This window comes from Orycteropus afer, unplaced genomic scaffold, assembly GCF_000298275.1.
Source record: "Orycteropus afer afer isolate SDZICR_OR568_19922 unplaced genomic scaffold, OryAfe1.0 scaffold00081, whole genome shotgun sequence".
NCBI lineage: Eukaryota > Metazoa > Chordata > Mammalia > Tubulidentata > Orycteropodidae > Orycteropus > Orycteropus afer.
In genome coordinates, this window is record NW_006921668.1 from 698,095 (window position 1) to 708,820 (window position 10,726).

Below are 10,726 nucleotides of genomic sequence, written 5' to 3' on the forward strand. Positions count from 1 at the left end.
TCTGTATGAAGCATGTGGCTGCATGGCAGTAATATGAAGATTTCATCCCTTAACAAGTCCAGCTGCAAAGGCACTACTTCTGGGATTTTTATTAGTAAATTCTTCAAATCAATGGTCCTCATCCTTCCCATCGTAAGAGCCATACTGATTGAACTCAGATAGTCCAAAGGAAATGTGTCAATAGTCTGCAAATTGTTTTAAGATCGCACTCATCCATGGAACAAAAATTTATGCTAGAGATTGAAAGTGGCCCCCCATGGATCACTGAATATAATCCTTAGATAAATGTTGTTTGGAGTTGATTCCAACTCATGACAACCCCCTGTGTGTCAAAGTAGAACTGTGCTCCATGGGGTTTTTCAGTGGCTGATTTTTCAGAATTAGATTACCCGGCCATTCTTCCAGGCTGCCTGTGATGGGACTTGACTCTCCAACCTTTGCATTACCAACTTGCACCACCTAGGTACTCCTTGGCCCATATATTTAAAAAAGAAAATATATTAAACTCATGCCATTGAGTCAATCCTGACTCACAGTGACCTCCATTGGATTTCCAAGGCTGTAAATTTTACCACCTCATCTTTCCTCCACAGAGTAGCTGATGGGTTTGAACCACTTTTGGTTAGCAGTCAAATGTCTTACCATTACACCACCACAACTCCTTCTTGGCCCATACAGTATTCTTAAATGTTTAAAATACTTACCAATATTTAAAAAGTGAACTCTTGCATAAAAATCCAAATTTCCAGCTTCTCTCTGGAAATTAGAAACTCTAGTAACAGGAGGTTGCATTCTGTTAATGCAAGTTCCAGCTGGAGCTGAAAGAGTAACTTGAGAACAGGTACCCACTATCCAGTCCCCCTTGCCCTCACTCAACCTTCTTTCCAGGTATCTGAAGTGGTAACACCTATTTATGGGGGACTACATCTGACCCTTCAAATTATTGATCCTCTACCAGGGATTCTACAGAATCTGAGCAAATACGAATCCATATATTTAGATCAAGGATTCAACTGGGAAATGGAGATAAGCAGGAAAGTTGGGGTTTTTTCTTCATTTCTTTATTAGAAAGTCATATAGTTCCACTGTTCCTGCTGGAAGGGGAAAATGAGCTTAACCTGCTGTTATTTGTAAAGTAATAGCATATTCAGCCTGTAACACCTAAACAGGAGGTAAATAAATAAGGATGTTTTAAGTTGGCCTCCCAACAGTCAGAGTTGGCCTCAACAGCCACTGTTGAGAATTCAAGGTGCCACAACCCATAGACAAACTTTGCACCACCATAAATTATCAAAGATGTGTCATGCATCAGATCTGACACAATAACTTTAACATACACCATCAAGAATAATGAATAAATAAAACCCACTACCATGCGTCAATTCCAGATCAACTGACCCTATAGGACAGAGTAGAACCGCCTCAGAGTTTCCAACACAGTAAAGCTTTACAGAAGCAGACTGCTGCATCTTTCTTAGGGAGCTATTGATGGGTTCAAACTATGGACCATTTCAGTTAGCAGCCAGGCACTTTGACCACCGTACCATCAAGGCTCCTTAAGAATAATGAAAGGTTCCTTAAAGTTCTAGAAAAATGCATTTATTCCTCCTTATTGACAGAACAAGAAAATCTTAATACCGTGTTGTTGTTGTTGTTGTTGTTGTTGTTATGTGCCGTCGAGTCGGCCCCGACTCATAGCGACCCCTTCTTGGGTTTCCGAGGCAGTTTCACTACGGAAGTAGGATTGCCCAACCTTCCTTCCGAGGAGTGGCTGGTGGATTTGAACCGCCAGCCGTCTGGTTAGCAGGCAAGTGTCTTCAGAAATAAAGAATATGTTGTACTCCAATTTCAACATATGTAAAAGCTAAAAAAAAGTTTAAACTAGTATGAAATAAAATTCATCACTGTTTTAATCACTGTTAGAATCAGTGATCACACAACTAAAAAATTGCTCTCTTCATAATGAGAACTGAGTATTAAGAGATGAAACTACAAAGAAACAGATAAAATCTAAGGCCATGAATCTCTATTTTCTTCAATTCAGCGAGACATCTTTTCTGAAAAACTGGAGAACCACCAGGAAGTCTTTCAATTAGAGATATTAGAATTATAAATTAAGAAAAAATTACTGCCTTATTTACAGGCTGTTTTTCTCATCAGACTACTGTTGTTGTTACCACAAATTTCCCAATTACCAAAAGCACCATCACATGGTGAAACCTGAGACCTTATTTATTTATATTTACAACACTATTATTGAAAACTACTTTGCAAATATTAAATAATCATCTTAAAGACAGCACTCCAAAGGTTTTTGATATATTAAAACTCTCTTTACGCATTTTTTTTAAACTATTTTCCAAGAAACAATCACTGTGGCAAAGTTTGGTGCCGATTCCTCTAGCTTCTTGAGAAGGATCATGTTTGTTTCTAAGCAATTAAATCTATTGTTTGGTGAAAACAGCTCGATTTCATAAACTCTGGAAAAATATTATTAAAAAAACAATTTTGACCTCTTCATACAAATACCTCATTTACTACGCTGAACTTTAAATGATCCAAGTTTGTAATGATTCTGTCTCTACTGAAGTGTGTACCAAAAAAAAAAAAACTGTCAAAAAAAATTTTAAAGACTGTCCTTCAATTTCACACATAATGCAGAATCGTACTTTGCTGACAATCTGACAATGAAGTCTAGTAACTTTTCCCTAAATCCTACTCCGAAAGAGCCTTGGGGACCGAAGACCAGCAGGTGCTGCTATGACGCGACCGATCAAATGAGTTTAGGAGCAGGACAAAACCAAACCGAGTGCGGGGCTGCTAGGATCCCAATCTTCTCCTGTTTTTACACATGCATATATATACCTATATAAACACACACAGCGAAGGCTGGGACGTCTCCGTCCCTGCTCACACTCCAGACAGTGCGGTCCTTTCCGGACGCGCACTTTCCATGCGTTCCCCTTGTGAGCGACCACTTCTCCTTAGTCCCGAGACAGTTCTCCATCTGCCTCTCTCCCTCATCTCTGCTCCTTCAGACGGGTCTACTCCAGACGCCACTCAGTCCCGTAGGGCTTTTAACTCGACTCCGGGTCAGAGACTGGGAGAGGACGTCGCGCGCTCTAGCCGAGCCACGTGGAGGGCGCGCACCAGTAACACAACCACAGTGGGTCAGAAAAGTGCGGCCCGGCCCCTTCGGCCCTGCTACCCTACTCTGTGCGCCAGCCCCTCCCCGAACCCTTCCCCGCGCCTTCCAGCGGAGTTCTTGCCTGGTTAGGGTCGGTGGCGCGGAAAACGTGGCAGGCCATCTGCGACTCTGGGTCGTCGGGCTGCGCCTTGATCAGGTAGGCGAAGTAGGTGAGGTCGTGGCTGTTGTGGATGAAGCGCGAGATGTGCTGCGCCTTGTGCTCAAAGATGAACACGGACGGGTTTGGCTGCGCGATGTTGGGGCTGGAGCCCCCTGCGCCCGGCACCGGGACGCAGCGCAGGAAGGGCGCGCTCAGCACCAGGAGCACCTCGCGGGCCGGCGGCGCGCAGCAGCCGCCCGCCTCTGGCTTCTGGCTGCGCCGGCGGATCTCGGCCATGAGCCAGGGCAACATGGGCAGCGTGGTCCTGCGGTCCAGGCATGAACCCCCCACGTACCACAGCCGGAACCGCTTCTCGCCGGGCTTCCCCAGGGCTGACATAGAAGGGGCGCCCGACTCGGGTTCCAGAGGGTGCGGAAACGGCTCATCCTGAATGCAGCTGGGGTTTTCCATAACTTGTGCCTAAGGAGGGCACGGAGGCGGCTGGTCCGGAGCGCCGCGCCCCCAACTCCTGCGCTGAAGGCTCCGCCGAAACTGTGCCAACTCCCACACGCGGCTCCCGCGACCCCAAACTCCACGACTGTAGGCTAGGGCTCTGCCCCAGGCAGCACTTTCCCGAACGCTGGTCAGTGGTTCCTGCAGCCAGCACGGAGGCGAATGCCCAGCAGCCAGGCTTGAAGGGCAGGGCGGGTTAAATCTGCATCCTCTGTTCTCTAGCTCGTGCCTCGGGACCGGACTTCCCTTTTCTTCGCCGCGGGTCTGTCCGCTCAGAGCACAACGCCGAGGGCCCCACGCCACCGCCTCCCGCCGCTGCTGGTCGCCGCCTCCTCCAGCGCTGCAGATCCGCTGCGGCCGCCGCTCTAGCCTCGGGCATGCACTGGGAGGCTGGGCGGGGAATGGGCTGTGGGCGGGAGGGGGTGATTCTGGGCGGAGCTGACTCCTACCGGGGTGACCGGCTGTCACCTGGAAGGTCGGTGCAGCCGAGCTGCGGCGCGGTCAGTCCTCAGCAAGGGCTTGCGAAAACTATCCGGATGGAAAATAACAAAAACAAAACGTGGCCTCGCGAAGGCCGCTCCTCCTACCGCCGCAGCCCAGCTCGCTGCTCCTCCTACTGTTCTCGTCCCTCCCTCGCTCCTTCCTTCCAGGCTGCTGTTTTAATCCGGCTCCTACCCCGCCTCCTGTCTGGCGGGCTGTTAACAACGCCTACAAAAGCATAACTGTGAAATCGCCTTTCCGCCTCTAACTCCGACCCCCGCCCCAGCCCGCCCCTCCACTGCACCCTTGGAACAGCATCTCTGCTCTTGGCGCGGGCACTGCCTACGCCAACTCGGCCTCTCCGGGATTGCCTAGCTTTCGGTCATCTCCTGGCGTCTCTGCTTCCCCCTGTGGAAAGGGTCGCTCCCAGTGAGGCGCTGGAATTTTTTTAAAAAATAATATTTGCTCGGCTTCAGTTCCTTCTAAATCCTGCGTATTGGTTTCTGCCCTGGTGACGCAGTGGCCAAAGCGCTCGGCAGCAAGCCAAAAGGTCGGCGGTTGGAATGCACCAGTAGTTCCGTGGCAGAAAGATGTGGCAGTCGGCTTCTGTAAAAATTTACAGCCTTGGAAACCCCATGAGGCAGTTCTACTCTGTCCTACAGAGTCACTCAGTCAATCAACTGGACCACAGTGGGCACTGATTTCTGAATCCCCTTTCTAAATAGTCACAACATTGGTGTTTTAAATAAGATATTAATATCAAATATTTTTAATTCCAATGTTCACTTTAAAATATAACATTGTATGTATGACAAATCTTCCCAGTCTGTAATGCAGCCAACTTCTGAAAATATGGAGAAATTATACTTATTATATATACACTTCCTGTTTCCAAGAAGTGTTTGAAGCTGTTTACAGATATACGTACATATAAAATCAAACCAAATTCACTGCCATCAAGTGGATTCTGACTCATAGCGACCCCTACTGGATTTCCGAGGCGGTAAATCTTCACAGAAGTAGATTGTCCCATCTTCTTTCCGCAGGAGGGGCTGGTGGGTTTGAACTGGCAACCTTCTGGTTAGCAGTCAAATGCCTTAGGTACTATGCCACCTGAGCACGTTAAACATACATATGTTGTTGTTGTTGTTATGTGCCGTCGAGTCAGCCCCGACTCATAGCAACCCCTCCTCGGGTTTCCGAGGCAGTATCACTACGGAAGTAGGATTGCCCAACTTTCCTTCCGAGGAGTGGCTGGTGGGTTTGAACCGCCAGCCTTCTGGTTAGCAGTCAAGTGCTTTAGCCACTATGCTACCAGAGCTCCCAAACATACATATAAGAAGATATAAAATAAGAGAGGCAATGGAAGGAGGAAAGGATAGGAAAATTCAAAGTAGAGACAATATCCTACTCAAAACATACACCATAGTTTTCTAGAGGTAGCAACAAAGATTCAGAGATAGTATAGAGATTTCTCACAGTTTTATATGTAGCGATACATGTTTCCAAAAAACTAAAAAAGAAAAATCAGGAATCAATTGATCATTCTAATTTTAAAACAGAAAATGGAGAAGTATTCTTTTTTTCCCATTTTAGCAAATCTGACTCTCATTGTTACGTGCTGTCCAGTAGATTCCAACTCATAGTGACCCTATGGGACAGAGTAAGACTGCCTCATAGGGTTTCCTAGGCTGTCATCTTTATGGGAGCAGATTGTCAGGTCTTTTCTCCTGCAGAGCTGCTGGTGGATTCAAACTGCCCACCTTTCAGTTAGCAGCAGAGAGCTTAATGACTGCACCGCCAGGGTTCCTTATTAGTTTCTAAGGGCTGCTGCAGTAACAAATTACCACAAACTGGGTGGCTTAAAACAACCAACATTTATTTTCGCAACAGGAATTTATGCTCTCACAGTTTTGGATACCAGAAGTCTAAAATCAATTATCGGCAAGGTGGGCTCCTTCTGGAGGTTCTGAGGGAGAATCTGTTCCCTGCGTCTCTCAGCTTCTGGTGGTGACTGGCAATCCTTGGTATTGCTTGTCTTGCAGCCACATCATTTCAATCTCTGCCTCCCTGTGTATCTCTGTACCTCTTCACACATCCTTCTTATAAGGACACTGGTCACTGGGTTTAGGGGCCACCCTAAACCAATATGATCTTGTCTTGATTACATCCTCCATGACTCTATTTCCAAATAAGGTCACATTCACAGTACCAGGGGTTAGGAGTTAACCATATCTTTTGAGAAGACACAGTTCAACCCACAACAGTCATTCTCTGTACTCTCGCTGAATTATAATTAAGAATTGGATAAGAAGTAAATGCAAATAGGAAAGACACTAAAAGTTCCTGACTTTCCCTAAGGGGCTTAGAGGAAGAATGAAAACCCAATTGCTTCCCAATTGTTTTTAGTTTAGTGTTGTTGTTATGTGCCGTGGAGTTAGTTTAGTGGTGATCTCATTTTCTATAAAGCTATAGAACTATATTCTCCTTTTTATGTAAAATCAATACAGTCAACTGCCATTTATTCCTGTGCTCAGTTTCTGGGTGCATTCTAATGGCTGTCATAATTGTCTACGGTCCAAGAAAGAGATATGATAATTGCTTAGGTAAGTCATGTGGCTTAACCATTCCACTGAACTTTAGTGTAAAATAGACCTATGCCTTTGAAAAGCAATGGGAAGTGCTTAGAACACCAACTGAAACTTATCAGAAACTCTCCTGAACAGATTCCCTTTTCCTAGGTCACAAATTGGAGACCCATAAGAGAGAAACAAAAGAACAAACAAAGATATGAAAAGTATGGAAGTCTTATGAGTTCTACTGAATCAACCAGCTTGGGAGCTAGGAGTGGATTGGCAGCCCCAGAAGCCCAGGTGTTACTGGTGTAAGAACAAACAGCAAACAACAAACTTTCACCCATTGGCAGATAATCAGGAGAGGTATCTTTTATCCTATGGCATCCTAAGTTGTGATTGCTTCCTGCTGTGGAAGCCTCTTAGCCCTTTCTTTGTAACATTATTATGATGTTTATCTTACTATACATTGATTAGCTTTATTACTGTTTACCAGTATCTGGTCCTTTCTTCATCCTGACACACAGAAAGATAGTTCTTTACCCCCTTGAACTTAAACATGGTAATGGTTAATGAGACTTGTTTTAGCAGTGAAATGTAAGCAGAAGTGACTTGAGTAACATCTAAATAGATCATTTAATTGCCATTAGCCCATGCTTGGTCCACTTTTCCTCTCCAGTGATCATCCTGTCCATTTGGAGGCACCTGCCTTATAATCAGAGCTGTCCAGAATGCTAAGCCAACACATGTAAGACAGCTAGCTGCCTAGAAGATTTCCCAGACACACAGAAGATTTCCTATGAGTGAGAAGTAAAGTTTTGTTCTCTTAAGCCACTGAGGTTGTGAAGTTGTTTGTTACCTCATTGTTAATCTATACTATGCTGTCCAATGGGAGCTCTGGTAGCATAGTGCCTAAGGCACTTGACTGCTAACCAGAAGGCTGGCGGATCAAACCCACCAGCCACTCCTCAGAAGGAAGGTTGGGCAATCTACTTCCGTAGTGATACCGCCTCAGAAACCCAAGTAGGGGTCTCTATGAGTCAGGGCTGACTCCATGGCACTAAACAACAAAAACAACATGCTGTCCGATAAAACCTTTAGACTATAACCAGTTGCCCTTGAGTTGATTCCAACTCATGGTGACCCTACGTGTGTCAGAATAGAAATGTGTTCTGTTAGGTGTGTTAGGCTGGGTTCTCTAGAGAAACAAAACCAATAAAGCTTATATAGAGACAGAGAAAAAAAAATTATCTTAGGAAAATGGCTCACACACTTATAGAAGTTGGCAAGTCCCAAGTTCTTGGATCAAACGTCAAGCTGGAGGCTTTTGCCAACTCACACAGCTGTAGGGGCTGACGAACTCAAGGTTGGAAGGCAGTACACTGGCTGTTGATGCCAATGAATGATGAATCCAAGATCACCAGGCCAAATGGTGGATTGTTTGTTCATGGACAGTTGTAAGCAGAACAACAGGATCCCAATCCACAGAAGAGTGTCTCTTTTCCCAGGATGTCCATAAATATATTGGAAGCAGGCTACACCCCTAGAGAAACTCACTTTCAACAGATTGGCTGCTTAAAACATATACATCTGATCTTATCATGGGAATAACCCACACTGCAACTGCTTAAACCACTCAGAATTGTGGTCCAGCCAAGTTGACACACAACTCCAACTATCACAGTAGGGTTTCCAATGGCTAATTTTTCAAAAATAGATTACTAGACCTTTCTTTCAAGGTGCCTCTGGGTGAACTAGAACCTCCAACCTTTTAATAAGCAGCCAGGCAAATTAACTGTTCGCACTACCAGTGACTTCTATTATACTATGGTATATAACATGTTATGTTTTATGTAACTTGTTTTGTAATCATTTATGCACTTTACTTACTACATACATGAACTAGATGATTGGTTCGTAACACCACTGTATCACCTGAAGAACCTTACAGAGTCACATGCACATAAAAAGTGCACAAATGCATATTTAATCATTTGTCTGTAGGAAAAGATAAAAGGACAAGATACAACTAAAATATTTACTAGGTATTACACAGAATATGCAAGGGAGCCCTGGTGATGCAATGAATAAGCACTCGGCTACTAACTGAAAGGCTGGTGGTTCAAACCCACCAGCCATACAATGGGAGGAAAGACCTGACAATCTGCTCCTGTAAAAACTGCAGCCTAGGGAAGCCTAAGAGGAGTTCTACTCTGTCAATAGGGTCACTGTGAATTAGAATCAACTCCAAGCAACACTACAAAAACTATGATATTTACTAACTGGTCAGGCATTAAATCAAACTCTGACTCCCCATACTCCTTCACTTCAACCTCACCTCACACCCCATGAAAAGGTAAAGAATGTGCTTATAAAAAACATTTCCAATAACCAGCTAGAAATGTCTCCTAAGTAATCTTACAGACACCTCTACCTAAGTTATCCAAAAGTTCAGCCATACATATATACATATATATACATACATACATATCCATATATATATATATATATTTCTCTAATCTCAGTTGATATTGTCACTATTAATTAAAAGTATAAGATATAGTTAAATCCTAGATAAAGAGTTTGTACTCTGTGAGAAATACTAAGGGCCTGACATACTGTGGTGCTATAAGGCTGCAAAGATTTCTTGCAGCCTATTAGATTATTTCTCTGCTACCAAGCTTGTTCTCTCCCTCTCTCTTTTCTTCCTATTCTCTGCACCACAATATCTGCTTTTTTTCTCCCCAACTTAAAAAAGCACTAAATGAAGATACATTTCCTAAAACACAAAACACAGATCTTGTTAGTTTTATCTCTGCCACTCCCTCCTCCCCTAATCTACTCACATCCAGACACCCTTTCCATTCCCAAACTTATCACTTGCTCATGTCTTGATGGGGCTTCAAGGGCTTCTTACTCTCCCTGGATCCCCCTCTATTGCTATTACCCTACAACTAGAATTTTCTCCATCCTTCACTACTTGCATATCCATTTATTCTTCACTGAAAAGTTATCTCCTCTGAGATGTCTCTTACTTCCTCAGTCAGTTAATGGTGCTCTCTCTCTCTCTCTCTCTCGCTCTCGCTCTCGCTCTCTCTCACTCTCTCTCTCAAATTGTGATTTGGGTGAAAGTTCACAGAGCAAATTCACTTTCCATACAGCAGTTCACATACACTTTGTCTCATGACATTGACTGCAATTTCCCACAATGCAACAGCTCCCCTTCCATTTCCTCCCCATAGTTACCTCTTCCCTGTGTCCTTCTCTACCATGCACTCCTGCCCCCTGAGCTGTCTCCGTGTGCATACACAGCCCTTCTATTCTCCCATGATTGTTCCCTCCAAGGAGTGTATCAACCTAATGTAAATGTTCACCTCATAAGTCTGTCTTTTGTTTGGCTGGAAGCCACCGGAGTAGATTCACCTCCAGAACTGAAAGGCAGCTATGGGCCATAGTCTCAGTGGTTCCATCAGAGTTAGTTGCTGTCTCTCATACATTCCACTATTATGGTTATTGTTAGGAGCTCTGGTAGTGTAGTGCCTAAGGTATTTGACTGCTAACCAAAAGGCTGGTGGGGGTCACTATGAGTTGGATATGACTCAGTGGCAGCGGGTTTGGTTTTTTTGAATTATGGTTGTTATCACATTCTTCATAATTACTAGGTAATTTGTCTCTGTCTTCCTCTGTCTTTGTTCCTTACTGCTGCTATAACAGAAATACCACAAGTGAATGGCTTTAAAAATCAGACATTAAAAAAAAAAAATCAGAAATTTATTTTCTCATAGTTCAGTTAATGCCTGATTTCAGGGCACCAACTATAGGAAAAGGCTTTCTCTGTTGGCTCTGGAGGAAGGTCCTTATCTCCTTTAGCTT

At 44.2% G+C, this 10,726-nt stretch overlaps 1 protein-coding gene across 1 annotated transcript in view; it reads right to left on the reverse strand.

The window, feature by feature from the left end:
- The window catches only part of TBC1D4 (TBC1 domain family member 4), a 305,464-nt gene extending 301,706 nt beyond the window's left edge, over nucleotides 1-3,758 (reverse strand). The window contains exon 1 of the mRNA XM_007941498.1: nucleotides 3,270-3,758. Coding sequence (XP_007939689.1) covers nucleotides 3,270-3,758 — 489 coding nt within the window. The remainder of the gene's footprint in view (nucleotides 1-3,269) is intronic.
- Between the last annotated feature and the right edge of the window lie 6,968 nt (nucleotides 3,759-10,726).